We start from the raw sequence: 16,727 nt of genomic DNA, 5'->3' as shown, positions 1-16,727 counted from the left end.
CCTCTTGGGACCGAATTAAGGTACAGAGAAATTATCTTTTGCTTCCATATGAGTAAATCCTTATGCCAAGAGGTGCAATAGATGGTAGAATCTGCTCTCTACACTGGTGATGCTTCACACCAACAACATAGAGGGACCCTTCCTCTTATTTCAGTCAAATACATTTCTATCACAGAGGCTGAAATAAGTGATCAGACATTGCAGTTTCCCAAAAAATTCCTATTAAAACATTAGCAGTTGATCTCATTATCTCTGTGGACACCAGTGTCCACATCACATGGCAGTGCTTATATTATTAACAGTGGTGAATGGCATTTTAAAAACATCACATGGGTCTTTAGATTTTTCCTTCAGGGCTTTTTTGTTTCTTGTTTTTTACCTTCTAGTTTTTGCCTCCTTATTCGTGTTTAGCTAGGTTTTCAAGCGAGCTCAGGGCCAGATTTTCAAGGGCCCAGTACTCACATCAGGGGGCCAAGTTTTCACAAGAGCTCAGCACCCAATGTTTGAGAATCTGGCCATTTATTTTGGTATCTATGTGGAAGCTGAGTTCGTCTGAAAATCTGCCCTTAAGTGGCTGCTTTCTGTGGATGCAGTTGGGCTCTGCAGTAATGTCTGCATAGAAGCCTGAGCCTGAGCTCATTGAAGCCACACACAAAACTCCCACTAAAATCCATGGGAGCAAAATGAGACCCAGAGCAATCAAAGTAAAAGGTGGAAGTTGGGTTGTTTTTAGTGTCAGATGATTTGATTCCAGAGACCTTGATCAAATCAGAGGAGCAAAATTAAAAATTGACTGAACTAAGTGGAAAAATGTATAGTCACTTTGTAATAATAGATTTATGTTATTTACATATTTGGTATTTAATTTGCTGCATACTCACAGCATATCAACTGTACAATTGCTGCTGTAATAACTAAGACATGAATAATCTGTTTAATTCAGTATATTTAACACAGTTCATATAGATATTACTGCTTAGAATAAATGCTGCAGTGCTAGATCCACTATGGTTTTCGTAATATCTAAGACCAATGTGATAAGGGGAGTAAAATGATATTTCTTACCACCTATACTTCTTTATGTACAAGGCTTCCTCACATATAAACTGTGATTACTAGAAGAGTATAAATAAATTCAGAAGTTAATTAATCCACAGAAGTCGCCATAAAAGTCAGTCAGTTATTTCAGATAGTTATTTCCTTTTCTAAGTATAAGGGGAAAGTGCTGGCAAGTACTACAATTGTAACAGCTACCCAGTGTACTCATGCTATTTAAGATGTTCCGATTTGCCTAAACTCCAATTATCCGAGCATCCCCACCAGCCAACATTCTCTCCCCCTCTCTAAAACAAAGTTCTAACGTACCACACCAGACCCTGCAAGCCTCCCAACTGATTTCACCGCCGTACACCTTGGCCATTTGGCACTGAGGGCAGCAGAGACTAAACTTATCCCCCTGCTTTTCCAAGAGACCAGACTCCTACTACTTGAGTGAAAGGAGAATCTTCATTATCAGGAGAGCACGTGTGACACATAACTGGGCAGCTATGGTCCTTTCCCCTACAGGGCAGGGGTACACTTATATGCACTTTAGCCAGTTGACATTCTATGTATTCATGTAAGCACTCAAGAGCATATGTCACACTTTCCCCCCCCTGGACTCCCTGAAATCACCGAGAGCTAAGGGTTTGCACAATCAATCCTCAAGGCTGTCCATGAGCTGTCGATAGAGCACCTAGTAGCATCCGCACAGTTGCTGCTCTCACAGTATTCATGATTATTTTGTAACTTGCTTTGAGATGTCTGAAGAAATGTGACACACAAGTGCAGTATTCTTCAAGCTGGATTGTTTCATTTATTCTAGCAGTTGAGGGAAGTGTTCAAGGTAAAACACACGATGCAGGAACAAGTGAAAGAACAAGAGCTCTTGTGATAGATAGCAAGCATATAAAAACACCCAATCAATTTCTCCACTAAGCAGATGAATTACTCTATTTTTGTGGTTCAGGAGAACCAAAATCAAGAGATAGTGTGAAACACTCTCTTTACCACATAGAATACAAAATCTATAGAATGTTGCCTCGTATACCACTACCCTCTACTGGATGGAATCATAACCGCTCATCTGTGTCATAAATCCTGTAAATGGTGAACAGAGATTCTCCTTAGGCTCAAGTGGTAAAAGCCTAGGGGTTTTTTTGGAAAAGAAAGACCCAATTCTATCTCCACTGCCTCCTGGAAGTTCTGAGCAGCTGTGATGTGCAGGGACAGAGGGATCCATAAAACCCTAGATGGCCACAGATTTGTCACAGTATTTTCTTCTCTTTGATGACCTTAGTTCAAATGGGTGGAGTACTGGAGTGACAAACAGAGAAGGATCAGCAGTGACCTCAAAAAGCTCAGCGACCTTAACCAGCCACATCTCTGCTCTATAAACAGCATATGGGGTTTATTTTCCTCTTCATCACCATCAAAATTCCAGAAGTTAAGGCAATCTGGTTATTCAATGTAGATAAACTTCAATAGCAAACAGGGATTTAAACAGCTGCCTCTGCCCCATTACTCTGTTATGCACACGGTAATGCCATTAGCAAATTTGACTTCCTTCCTGCATGCAATCTGGCTGATTTTAGAATGGGCAAAGATAATTGTTTCCTAATTATCAGGACCATTGGCAGGGACCTGACATTTGTGCTGCAAGGGCCTCCTGCCAGGAATCCACGTAACAAGAGTTGAGTTTAGACAGCAGCAGCTCACCCAGCTCTGCCCGTGCATGAGAAAGAGAGAGAGAGAACGAGACGGGCAGATGGCATCAGCAGGGGGAAGGGGGATTTAGATAACAATGGGAAAGAGGATTTTTTTTTTTAGTGCACTATAAGTTAGGGGCAGAAAATGTTTTTTCTCCTGCAGTGCAGCCATGTAGAGCTGGGATGGCCTACTTGTATGAATGGGCATGATACACATGCATAACAGGAAAGAGGATTAACAAATGCAGAGATGGATAAAGATTAGACAGTGCCAGCATCCTTCAGGACTTCATCCATTTTGGATCTGTTCAGAGAGGTCAGACTATGCCTCCACCTCAGTACAGACTCTGGGATCTTCCTCCCAGCAAGTCTGCTGGACTATGTTAGCCAACATATTTTAACTAGCATATTTTAGATCTCTAGTGAGACAGGGCAAATCACAATTAACACACTGGCTGCTCAAGGTGAATCATAGACTCATCCCATCTGAAAAATCAGAACCATCATGCCCAAATCTGGGCACCCACAATTAGTGGACACTTTTGGAAAATGTTGGCTTTCACATACCTAGACCTCAGTTATTCCATCTCTAAAATGGGAACGCCTTTGTAAAGCAATTGAGACATTCAGTTGCTATTGAGAGGCAAAAGTGCCATTATTCTCCCTTTCCCACCATGAGACCTCCTCCACCTGGGAATAAGACAATGGTTTGGTCTGTCCCCTCAAAGTCTAAAGTCACCATCACCATAGCACATAAGCTCTGTATGTAGGTTGCAAAGGGCAGGGAGACCTGTCCAGATGGGATAGCAAATTCTTTGCTGGTTTAACTGTTAGCGTACAACTTGAGCATGAGTTTGCCCCCACTCTTTGGGCACTGAGAGGCAACCTGCCCCAAACATGACCAGAGTTGGACTCACCCTGTTCCTTCAGTTGATGCACAGTGCATTATGAAAAGCAAAGCTCATGCAATGGGATTGCTGGCAGCAACCTCCTCCCCTTGTGGCAGGAGATTTCAGAGAGGGAATCTGAGTTACAAAGCCCCTCTTGCTCCTCTCCATTAAAGATCTGCCTTCTTGTGTATTGCATATAAGAAAAAGGGTGGGTGAGAGACCTTTGTACGTCCTGGGATATGCATTGCATCAGTTGCAAAGGCAACCATCACGGCAGTGCTTTGGATTGCACTTGTGAGTACCAGTGCAAGCAGACAAACAAGCAGTTTGTCGGAGTTTAACACTAAGGCCACTAAAATGCTGCTCATCAAAAACCGTGGCAAGAGCAGACCTGTGCGTTGGATGATAAGAATTCTGGGAGCAGTGAGAAACAGGAATCTAAGGACTTGTGCATATGCAGAGTTGTGCTGGTTTAACTGGAGATGTCATGTTAAATCATTGCAAAAGCTGCTGCAGTGTGGACATGTTTACCTCCGTTTAAAACAGGCCTATTGCAGTTTTGTTTAAAAAAATTAGGAACAGATTGAAGCTAGACCAAAAGAAGTCTGTTTTGAAAAGAATAGCGTCCAAAGAGGAGTTTTCACCAGTTTAACTAAATCAGTGCACGACTAGGTGTAGACAACCCCTTATTCTTATTGTTATAATATATTCAGTGATCCCAAAAGCATTTTACAGATACATAGGGATCACTTCATTTGCTACTTCTGCAGTAGAATAGGGCAGCTGTTAAAAGCCTTACCATCAGTGATCTTCTTCTTAAAATGGGATAGATTTCTATGCCCCCTAGAAACAGATAAATTCTGAATAGTGACGCCATAGGAGAAATAGCAGCCAGTACTGCTTTGAGATGGGGAACAGCCCGTGGCAGGGAGGATGGGCTTAGTTACTGACAAATTTGAAACGTGTTTCACTTACAGAATATTACTTGCTAAAGTAGACGTTTAACATTTCATTTCGTAAACCTCCACCAGGTCAACGGGAAGGACATCTCCAGTGTTGCCCTGCAGGAGGCACTAGAAATACTTCAGAGCACAGACGACCAAATCACGCTGGAGGTGCAGAGAGAGAAGTCCTCCCACAAACCGCCCCAAACATCCGATGCTGCAACCCAGACGGATTCCAGCTGGTGGGAGGAGCAGTGCCCACACAGGGAGGATTTCACCCCATCGGGTTTTAATCTCTTCCTTGGCAGGTATGTGCATGGCCTTGCTTGGGGGTCTTCCACGAAGCAAAGATGGGATAATTATCCACCTCTCACCTCTGGACCTGCCCTGAACAGCTTTGCAATAGACATATGAATCTTACTCTTAGACTCCCCATGCCTCAGCAAGTTGGTGAATGCTTTGGAAAAGCTCTTCATGCTTTCCTTGGCCTTCCCACTGTAGTAGCCTTGCCACAAGGTTCGCTGGGTCCACAACTGCACTATCCTGTGATTAAAGATCCTGCAGTGAGCACTATGAATATGGACGGCCCAGCACTGGTTATTCACAAGTTAACCGATAGCTGAAAGACCAATATTTCCCCCATCTGAATCCTTTTAGGCTTAGTAAATGCTGTGTTGATTTACACAAAGCCCATTCTTACTGAAGTGCTACTTCCGGAGAGATTTGTGCGTCACACGGCTATCAACAATGCAAGCTTCCCACACAGACTGCTCACTCATTTTTGGTTCCTGTCAACCTGAGTGGATTTCTAATGGGCGACATCCTGTAACTTGAGTATAGCCCAATCTAGCTCTTGCCCTGCCCGTTCAGTTTTGGCCAATCACACCATAAGAGCAAGCCACTACCGCTGCCTGAGTGTATGACATTTAAAAGGAAAGCTTTCAGATTCATAGGCCACACCCATCCTCCTAGGGGATCACTGTCTGTCTTTTATTTAACACTCCCCGCAGGTCCTGCTACAATTACTTGCTGCCCCAAGATCAGAATGATGACAATGAACTTGGTTACCTGCCGACTGCACCTCGTGACGTGGAAAACGAAGAAGAGTTGGACTACAAGGTAGCATTTCTCCCTCTTCATATTTGCCTTTGTACATAGAGAGGCTCCTAGGCACTATGCTAATATAAATACTAATTAATAATGGAATCAAATCAGACTCCTCTCCTGGGCTGGGGAGGAAGGGAACTGGAGCAGTCAGGCTCTGAAAATCTTATTCAGCCACCTCAGCCTTACCCTGAGTCAGGGCTGCTAAATTAGACATAACATTCTCTGTACATGTAACATTTTGTTTCTCTCTCTTTCAGGAACTGGCCCTCGTTCGTCAAAAGGAGCTGAGCTTCAGCAGCTGTCATACCACCCCTAAAGATAACTACAGCATCTGCTTGAGCTTGGTAAGCACAGGCCCAAACGTATTTATACAGCAAACATGGGGACCGAAGAGGGTGACGGGCAACTCTTGAACTTCTGAAGGACGGTGCTAAGCCCTGGGTTGAGGCAGGAATGAAATTTGATCCCATATTTGTCCAGTGTGCTGTGGTTTATGGTTTGGTCAACCTCTGCTCAGTAGAGGTCCGTCCATGCCTGCAATAGAAAGGTGTTGTAGGTTAGGACTGAAAGGTACTGGTAGAGCTGTGTAGAGGGTTGGGATTTGAATGTGTTTGTATTGCAATGTATTTCCAAAGCAAGTCTCAATAAAAATGCCTCAGAGCATCTCCCTGGAGTTTAACAATATTCTGCTCAGTGAGAAGCAAGGAAGATAACATGGAAGCGAGTGAGGAGGCAAATTAAAATATAATTTGCTACAAGACTCCATTAATCCTGCATTTCCCTATTCAGCCAGTTATTATAATCTGCCTTTGATGTAATGCATTAGATGGGAAAATGTTCCACTCCCATGAAGTCTGCAATGCATTGCAATCCATCTGTAGTAGCTTACTGAGTGCTGTGTTTCCATTTCTTGATAGCTGGCTTAGGGACTCCTGCATAGCTGGGTAGGAAAACTGCATTAGGAAAAACTAAAAACTGTGTGTGTGTGTTCATTTTTAGACAGAAGAGGAAGATGAGGAGGATGAAAAGGGAGGAGAGCAGACATTTCTGCTCCCCCATGACTGGGACAGTGGGGTTGGCTGTACCGATGGAAGCACCCAGCTGGATGAGAATTCAGGACCCGATATGGATGCTGAACTCCCCTATGTCCAGAAGAGGGAGAGGGCAGATCACCGTGCGGGCGGGACACGTGCAAGTAGTGAGCTAGCTACTGAGGAGTTCTTAACCTACGAGGAGTTAAGTGATTCCAGTTTCTATGGTGTAAGCCCAGAAGAGTACAGGAGATTTCAAGAAATCTTGGAAAGAAAATGCCACCAATATCAGTTGTTTAAGACTCTTAATCAAGACCAAAGAACACCACATGCTTCAGAAGCTCAGGAGGAGGGGTCTGAGCAATCCTCACTGCAAGACCAATGGCTTGCTAAGTATCCTTTGGGCCAGTCTCATGCAGACTGCCCTCCACTGGTTGGAGACAGCGCCATGAGCGAAGAAAAAGGGACAAACCACAAAGCTGGACTTCGTCCTCAGAATGCAGTGAATGGAGTCAGAAAACAAGCAAATGTGGATAAATCAACAGAAGGGCAGAAGGAGCCAGAACCAGTTTCTCTTACACCCGAGAACATTGCTACTGGACCAAAAGCACTTGTGATTCCGTATCATGCACGCCGTTACGTGAGCTATATGAACCTAGTGCAGGAAGACGCCTCTGTAGAGGGCTTAAGCAACCAGCCTAGTCCACCAATGCTCTCACATCAATGCAGCAAAGGCATCCAGGGCAAACTAGATGAGGGGAACAGGTGGAGCCTGACATGCAAAAGGAGCAGACAACTGTTGAATAAACAGCAGAAGAGTCAGCTGCTAAAGGACAGGGCACTGAGGATCATGGAGGAACGCAGTGGAATGACAACAGATGACGATGCCTTGAGCGAGCTGAAGACTGGGAAGTACTGGAACAAGGCTGAGAGGAGGCAACACTTGCTCTTGTCCAAGCAGCAGAAACAAAGAAAGGAGCTCATGGTGCAAAGCCGGATGGAGCAGCTGAAGGAAGATGACAGAACAGGGACTGAGCGCAGAAGAGATCTTAGTATTATTGAGCTGAGTCAGAAGAAGCTGATGAAGAGGAGAAGCAGGAGAGTCTTGGACAACTGGATCACTATCCAGGAGCTTCTATCCCATGGGACCAAATCTCTAGATGGCAGGACAATGTATAGCCCTTTGTTGTCAGTCACCACAGTGTAGAGCTCCAATGTCTCTTTCCAGAGTGGACATCCGACAGGGCTCAGCAAAATGTGAAACACAGGTTTGTGACCAGCTCCACGTACCACTGACCCCCTGCAGGAAGCCAAGAGAGTACACTGAATTCTCAGTAACACTGGCACACATGCACATCCCTGGACTATTAGAAAACAGATACAGAAGAGGCGTCTAGTCTCCCTCTCCCTTCTGCCAGTGCAGGACTTTTCTCCCTACAGTACGTTATCTATAAGTGACAGGGATTTGGAGACTTCTCACAGGAGATTATATCACAATATGGACATCACAGAAAAGAAAGTTTTCCTGGTACTCAGCCTAAATCTTCCTTGCCTTCATTTGCACCTCATATCTACCCCCAGTGGTGACCCTGAATTCCTCTGCATTTGCATTCATTTATATAGCCAAGTGGTAGCAACTCACAGATCTTACTTTCCTCACTACCCTGGAGGACTATGGATAAATCCTTGACCTTCCGTAGTCCCACAAGGCCAGTTTTCAGGGCCAGCACAAGAGAGGAAATGCTGCAAGTACATCAAAGAAACCTCGCACCTATTGTTCCCCAAGCATGGTAATACAGTTTTTATTTTCCAGAGCTTGGGTTCTAGCCCTATTTTTCTGAGAAGTCCTTTAAACTGAAGAAACACTGTTGCAAATACATCTGTGGAGTAAGTAGGAATTTGCTCTGGAAATTGAAACAAAGTAGTAACGGACAGTCATTTATTATAACCATATAATCAAATTGACTTTTCAAAGAGGTTGCAGCATGCGCACTCTCAATGACTAGCAATTAAGGTACAGAAGTCAAAGGAGCTGTGCCAGTTTCCACTAGCTGAAGACACAGCCCTGTGTATTTAAACATAATATATTTCATACTGGCTTTTTCGAAGATGCTCTGCAGAGAACTTGTTTACTTTTGTATTCATCCCCTTCTGCCATAAAATATCACATTTTTGTAAAGAAGTAACCATGGGGATTTGCATAATACATTTCAAATGTCAGTACTAAAGCTTGTCATAATTTTTCCCTGAATTAGATGTACTGTAGATTTTTCTGCTTTCCTAATTTCTTTCACAGAGTGAAAGACCCAGTAAACCAGAGACAGAGACTAGAGTGAGAAAAGACCTCTGTGGATCTCACTGCCAGTGGGGCACTGTTCCCTACTGTTGATTGCTACGTGATTTATTCTCTCAACACAGGGAAAGTGACATCAGCAGATTCATAAGAGCACTGAATCCTTTAAAAAAAAAATCCTTAAGAATAAACTGGTTTCTGAATGGCTGAAGGAGGACTTATCCATACTCTGAAGTGGTTGGGTCCCGGTACATGTGCCAACTTAGATGAAAATTATGGTTGTGCCAGCTAATGCTTGCAGCCTCCCCATTCTGGCCTGCAAAGGAAGCTTGAGTGGCTCCAAACTGTTGCATGATTGGGGTTTAGAACTGTCCAAGGTCCAGTGGGGAAGAGAGCGCATACGCACCCACAGAAAAGGCAGTGGAGACCCAGCAACGAAGTTCATCACTGGGGCAATGCGATAAGGTAGACAATGCACAAAAATGATTGAACTGAGGGTCTAGAAGACATGACCTATAAGGGAAGATTGAAAAAATAGGATTTTTTTTAGTCTGGAGAAGAGAAGACTGAGGAGGGACATGATAACAGTTTTCAACTACATAAAAGGTCATTACAAAGAGGAGTGTCTCTTGTTCTTGTTAACCTCTGAAGATAGGACAAGAAGCAATGGGCTTAAATTGGAGCAAGGGTGGTTTAGGTTGGACATTAGAAAAAAATTCCTGTCAGGGTAGTTAAGCACCGGAATAAATTGCCTAGGGAGGTTGTGGAATCTCCATCATTGAAGATTTTTAAGGGTCAGTTAGATAAACATCTATCAGGGATGGTCTAGATAATACTTAGTCCTGCCTTGAGTGTAGGGGACTGGACTAGAAGACCTCTTGAGGTCCCTTCCAGTACTATGATTGTCTCACTACATGTTTGCACAGCACCTAGCACAAGGGAGCTCCAATCTCAGGCAGGACCTATATGCACTACTGCAGTACAATTAAGGTATGGAGAGGGAGCCCAGAAAACTAGCTGCAAAAGCCAGTAGTGGAATCAATACTAGCTAGGGAAATACTGTTCTGAACTAGTCAGAGGGTAGCAGGATGGCAACTGGTGAGCAATGAGCAGTCTACTCTATCAACAATCATCTATACCCTCCTAAAGTTCAAGTCTTAGGTGGCTCTGTTGGACACCCAAAATTAATGGACCTTTTTGAAAATGTAGGTTCTAAGTAACTTGCCCAAGTCTGCAGCAGGGCTATCATTAAGACTCAGGAGTTCCTGGTTCCGAAGTCCTGTGGTGACGTACCACAGACTTATGAAACTAAAAGCAAGCACATTATAAGAGATTATTTTATTGCTTTAATAGTTAAATCTCAGTTTATCAGAAACACACACCTACATCAGTTTGAAATACTGCCACTAAGACAGCATAAGTATTGCAATAAGCTATCCTTCTGTCAGGAGAGACCACATTAAAAAGCAGTTCACTCCTCTGTGGGTCTGTTTTTCCTGCGAGCCTCCAGCAAAAAGTAGAGAACTGTGCCCACCAACACACCTCCTGCCACCCCACTTCCAATTCCTATCAGGAACACCAACAAGGCCCTTCTTTGCCAAGGCTGCTGATGCCATTGTACTACAACACTGGTGGCATTCTGTTGGTTTGCTTCCTTTTCATTTGCTGCTAATTTCTGTTCCAGAGTCAAGGATTTCTGAAAGTTCAGATCCACTAAATGATTAGGGATCACTCGAAGCCCAAAGTAGATCCTCTTGACGAGCTTGAATGTCTTCATCAGCTGCACATCACACCTGTAAGTCCCTGCATCAGATTCTTTGGCAGGGGAAAGTTTAATGACATAGCCTGGGGTCTTGAAAGGTTTGAAAAGCAGATCATTTGTGGTGATTATGCCTCTGGCAAGCCTCCAAGTGTAGATAAAGGCCTGACTGCCAACACCAATCATCTCAGAAGACAGGCAGCTGAGCTCAAATGGTTTGCCAACGGGGACAGTGAAATGGAGTAACCCACAGATCCAGTTGGTCAGGCAGTCTGACCTGCGGAAGATACAATGACTCCTTTTGCCATGCGGATCAATCTGACATATCTCCTCCACCTTGAAGCCCAGGCCACAGGTGACACTGCAGGATGTGGTACTGACCAAAACCTTAGCCACTGCTGACTTCAGCTGCGCTGGGATGGTAACTGTCTCAAGGGAAGCTGCCAACAAAGGCAGATAGAAACCAAAAGCTAATGTCCCACAGATACAACTGTTTTCCAAGGTCTTCATCTCTGCATAGTCAATTTCATAAGCCACTTCTAAGTCAATGGCAGTTAATAGTCCAACAAGTGCAAGTCATTCTTCATAAGTGTTCATCCTACTTATTACCGAAATTCCAGCAGCAGAATCTTCATGAACTAACTCCCCACATACATTAAATCCTCCAAGAACAAGGACTTGAAGTGAAACGCTGCTAAAGAAAATGCAACCTATTAATAGGTTAGTCCTTGTTCGTCACATGGGTTCCTATTTCTATAACAGATGTTTCATAGCTCATTTTAAACTACTCAACTCCAACAACAGGAAACCCCCTTTGATACAAAATATTTTAATTTAAACTCTCAGGGAGCAAAAGGGAGAACCGAAAAATGATTTTAAAACAACTTCTGCAGCAAAGAGAAGTTATTCCAGTTGAATTTCTCCAACCCCAAACTATAAAACACAATCCATAATAAAATCTTGAAACCCCAATACAATGCCAACAAAACAATAGGAAAATAGTACTTACCATGTGAGAAGTACTGTCTTACATATTTGTACCTTGAAATTTAAAGCATTCCCCAAATCTCCAGGATCACGAAGATAAGCTTTTGACTTCATTGTCATCAGAACATCAAGAGTTTAAAGGCAAACTGGTAAATATTTTAATATAACCACTTATATGCTTGGCTATTTTCCTTTCTAATAGGACAGCAGACATTTTGTATATGCAGAGAGGTAACCTGGTTCTCCACTTCCTTCCATGGCTCAATTAAGTCTCTAAAGTTTCCATAACACATGCTACTGTGAAACAATGATGATGTCATAAACCAGCATAGGAACATAAGAATGGCCCTACTGGGTCAGACCAAAGGTCCATCTAGCCTAGTATCCTGTCTTCCGACAGCGGCCAGTGCCAGGTGTCCCAGACGGAATGAATAGAACAGGTAATCATCAAGTGATCCACTGTTGCTCGTTCCCAGCTTCTGGCAAACAAAGGCTAGGGACACCATTCCTGCCTACCATTCCAGCCTTCCACGAGGCAGGATGATGGCACAAAGAACGTCGCACTCATCCAGGTAAGCATCTTAAATGGATGATTTGATGAAGAAAGCTCCAAAATGGCCACAGCACATTAGAATACTGAAGTTAGTAAAGCCAGGCAGCTCCATTTGAGCTGACAGTATCAGCGTTCATGCGTAAGGCTGGGAGTCAGGAGCCCCAGGTTCTGCAGAGGTGGCTGCAGCTGCACTGACTTCAAATGCCACTTATATTAGCTGCGAATTTGACTCCCAGGTTGTATTCTGGACTCAGTTACTGACTCACTGAGTGACCGTCGGAGAGTCACAACCTTCACGTTCCAATTGATACATTAGCAAAACGGAAGCCACCACTTACAATACACGGGTGTTGGTGCAGGGAGAGAAGAAAATGGTTCCAAAGCAATGGTTCACAAAGAGCTGTGAAAGTCTTCGAAGACAGGTGCAATGAAGTGCCAAGTATCATGTGTCATGAGAAGTAAACATAGTATTTATTTCTGATGGAGCGATACAGTATTGTGACAATAGTCCAGTAAACAAAAGTAGTCCCTGACCAGCAAACTGATATTACTAAAGATCAGGATTACCTATGGTCAGATTGCAGGAACACTGACTTTTTCCTTAAAAATGAACAGTGCTAACAAATAACTACACCTCTCTTACCACCACTACCTTAGATTATTAAATCTGAAAGAATTTTTAAAATCCAGTTTACTGTTCTCTATTTATGCTGTTCACTTTCTCCATCTCTACATTCTCTCAATATCATTACTAAGCTCAGCATAGCATGAGAGTACTGGAACATAAATTCAATTAAGTCAATTTCTCTTTTCCTTATGGTCAGTTTCACTTTCAGGTTCTCTGTCCAGGAACTTTTGTGTTGCACACAAATGCAAACTCATACTTAAGACCATCTGTTCGCACTGTTTTTTTGTTTAATAGAATATGGAAATATTTTTATTAGACTAAGGATTTGTTTTTGTTAAATAAAGAAATTTTTTCAAGCAAATTCTTGCTGCAAAATAAATAAATAATCCCTAGATTGTAAATTCTTGTAAATTCTTTGATGGTTGTTTTCTAAGTTTCTATGGCACCTAGCACAATGAGGTCATGATCCATGGCTAGGACCTCCAGGGAGTGTCACAATTACCACAATACACAAATAATAATAATAGAATGAAAGGAACACAGAGACTTACCCACAAGTTTAAGAAATAAAACATACCTCTTTATTTACAAACACAGAAGCTAACATCACTGCTCTGTTGCAGCGATGACTACCAACTGGCCATTATCTGACACATTTTGTACAAAAACTACAGAGATATCAAAATAATGAATTAAAAAGACAGAAGAAAATAAACCAAGGACATACACTGTACAATTGGAGAAGCATTCAACACAACTGAAGGCTGGAGTCCATGAAAATTCATATGCGTTAAGACAATCTTCAGAGCCATCACCTGGGCAGCATTAGGGTTTGTGATGGATTCAGACACACCATAAGAGTTTAAGCTACGAAATGAGCTGTCCAGAGAGTTCAAAGGGCAAAGAAAGCTTATCAGAATATGTGAGGGTGGAATCAAAAATAGTTTCATTAAATGAAGCAAGACACTGGACTGCAAGTTAGGAACAAAACCACCAGCTTTCTTATGAACTTTTTTATTTCCAATGCTGCTACTGGCTGCTTTGCTTAAATTAGACCTAACATAGGTAACTGCCTGACTCACTTCTTGGGCTTCTGGTATGAGTGGATACTTTTGTATGAAGGATGTTTTGAAATTAAAAGAAGCAGTGAAAACAGGCTGAATTTACAAAGCCAAGGAAATAAATGAAAGTAGCTGAAGAGCAAGTGTAACACACCCTGAGCAATGAGGAGCACTAAGACTGAAAGCTCTATTTTAATTTGTTGCACAAAACGTCCAATAACATGGTACTGTCACCCGGAAAGTAGGCAGGGATGGAGAAAGAGAATCTCTATGATGTCCCATCTGCTAAGTCTCAAGCAGAACAGACTTTCTTCAGCTCAGGGACTGAATAAGGATCACCTTAAATTCAGATGTGTGTAGCCCACATAATCCTGAGAATACAAGGAGGTTACTGGGGGAGATGGTACTGTTAAACTTCAGTTTTTCCATGACTTCTGTGTGTATCTGTCACTTGTGGTTTGTCGTCTACATCTGAAATGGAAAGAATGAGCAGCCACACAACTTATGGGTTGTGATTCAGAAGGTAGCATCATTCTACTACACCTGCCAATTTTTGTCATTCTAGGTGTTATCACCATGAAATATGACATCCCATAATGGAATTACAGGTTTAAAAAGTATTAAATAAGTAAGCACTTATGAAAAATATTACACAAAAACTGTACAAATTAAACTAACAACTGATCTCCCAGACTGCATGCAGAAACTAGCCCCAAAGCCCACTTTTGCAAGACTGTGTGTGGAAGCTAGTCCAATGGTCCATTTTTGCTACTCATGCTAAGATAGTGATGTTATTTATGTAGGGTCCTCTCTTACATAGTCCGGAGTACCTCCTGAAAAATACTAGGAGCCTTCAACTCCAAGGAGTTCAATGAGAGTTGAGGGTACTCAGCACACTGAAGGACCAGGAGTATAATTTGCAAGACATCTGCTGCCTAATTTCTTATCTCCACAAGTTTGCAAGAAGTTCTCTCCTGACCATTCCTGTGGCACACTCCAAATCGTGGCTTGAGCCTGACCTCAACAATGCCCAGTGTACATGTTCTATAACTTAGCTATTCTGTGTACATATTAATCAATGTCACTTAATCATCAGCAGGGGCAGTTGTTAAGGAACAATGCTGACTGACTTTAGAGACCTTGCCATCTAGTTCTCCTTGCACAGAAGGAAAGTGGCAGCATTATACAGGTCATGGGGGGGACAAGGGAATTAAAGCATACACGGGAAGAAGAAGAAAGGTTGAGATTTTGAAAGAACACACAAACCTCCATCTTTCTCCTCCCCTTATTTCACCAGGGGAAATAAATCGGACCATTTAAAACAATAAATAAGGATCCTTGGCTCTTAAACCCGTGTTACTGTTTCATGATTGGCTTTTCTTGGCTCTTATTCAAGGTCTTTGATATTTAACTGAAAAAAAGCCTGAATATTTATACTACCATTTCTTTTGAGATAAAGATGGGGTTCTCTTCCTTCTCCACTTGCAAGAATGGGTCAGCAAAAGAGGGAGCCAGCTGCCTACACTATGGTACCTGACATGACAATATAAAAAGAACCAACACTGCAGGCAAAGAGATAAAGTAGCAAAATGCAACCTTTTATACCTTAGCCTAAAGGCAACAAAGTCAAATTCTTGGGTCTTTTATTTAGACTTACTTCTATCTTCTCCCTCCCCAATTCTACCAACAAAACAGTGTCATGAAGCTGGCATCTTTCGCCTGCACAAACCGACCATTCTTTGTAGACGTCAGAGACTATCTCAGCTCCTAATCCGAAATCTTTGCCTGATGACGAGGCATCAGACCTTGCACACAACCCGCAGTGGTGGTACAAAAGGGGTGTGTGTATGAAGATATTAACAGATTTTCTTTTAACTCACTGTAAAGTACTGTAGAGATGGCACAGAAGAAAGAATAACACACACAACAATTCACTGAAATGAGAGTTAATTAAATGGAAGTTCTTAGGAATACATAGTCAGAGGGTACATGGTCCCGGGAATAAAAATCTTGGCATGCTTCAGTTTCAGAACTAAAATCTTTGAAAGAAACAAACGGAAAATGATTTCTTAGCTTGAGGAAAGCAGGGTGCTTCACTTTAGCAAATGCTATAAGGAGACAATCCACACAGTTTCTTTGCAAATCTCCTGTCCTGAGAGTCAATATCTTACACTGTTTGTGGGAAAGAGGGTTGAGGAGAAGGAATGCAGGCCATTTTCTCTTCCATAATTCACTTCTTATAAAAGTCACTCCCTGCATCCACGAGCAATCAGGTTGCTGTATTAAGTTAAAGTCAGTCCATTATCTGACTGAGCACCTTGTCCATATTCCACATTATGGTGCCAACATAGGAAAGAACAGAGGAAGAGAAAGCAGAATGTCTTCATAACAGTTCTGAGATTGCACCACCTGCTAAAGAGATCAAAGACAGGTGAAAAATATTTCATCATCAGGGAACCCAAACAACTGGAGGCCATCAAATATGCTAACATTGTCAGAAGAGCAGGCTAAAACAGATATTTTCAATATAGCGTGACGCTTTTCACAAACATGACAGACACTGGTTTGGTGATTATACCACCACTTAAGTTGTCTGTGCACAGAATCCTAAACATGTACAGAAATACCAGATATGGACTAGAGGAACTCTGATCTCATTTTGCAGGAACTTAAGCAAACTTACCAGGTTTAAGTTTCGGACTTTAATTAATCCCCAAACTCCGATCA

General features: G+C 42.5%; 2 protein-coding genes across 11 annotated transcripts in view; both read right to left on the bottom strand.

The window, feature by feature from the left end:
* RBBP5 (RB binding protein 5, histone lysine methyltransferase complex subunit) overlaps positions 1-16,727 on the bottom strand; it is a 174,567-nt gene that overhangs the window by 142,561 nt on the left and 15,279 nt on the right. For 4 of the 10 annotated variants that reach the window (XM_073319999.1, XM_073320004.1, XM_073320002.1 and 1 more), the window contains exon 14: positions 15,931-16,412. The exons of 4 other annotated variants lie outside the window; for them this stretch is intronic. In XM_073319999.1, coding sequence (XP_073176100.1) covers positions 16,384-16,412 — 29 coding nt within the window. In that variant the 3' untranslated portion in view covers positions 15,931-16,383. Of the gene's footprint in view, positions 1-15,930; positions 16,413-16,727 lie in introns of those variants that run through there. 2 more of the 10 variants (XM_073320000.1, XM_073320005.1) reach the window with 1 other exon arrangement.
* TMEM81 (transmembrane protein 81) lies at positions 10,286-12,011 on the bottom strand. Its single transcript, XM_073320006.1, has one exon. The coding sequence runs from the start codon at positions 11,279-11,281 to the stop codon at positions 10,484-10,486; it is 798 nt and encodes a 265-aa protein (XP_073176107.1). The 5' UTR covers positions 11,282-12,011; the 3' UTR covers positions 10,286-10,483.

This window comes from Lepidochelys kempii, chromosome 21 (assembly GCF_965140265.1).
Source record: "Lepidochelys kempii isolate rLepKem1 chromosome 21, rLepKem1.hap2, whole genome shotgun sequence".
In the NCBI taxonomy this organism is placed as follows: Eukaryota; Metazoa; Chordata; order Testudines; family Cheloniidae; genus Lepidochelys; species Lepidochelys kempii.
This window is presented reverse-complemented; position numbering and strand designations above follow the sequence as displayed.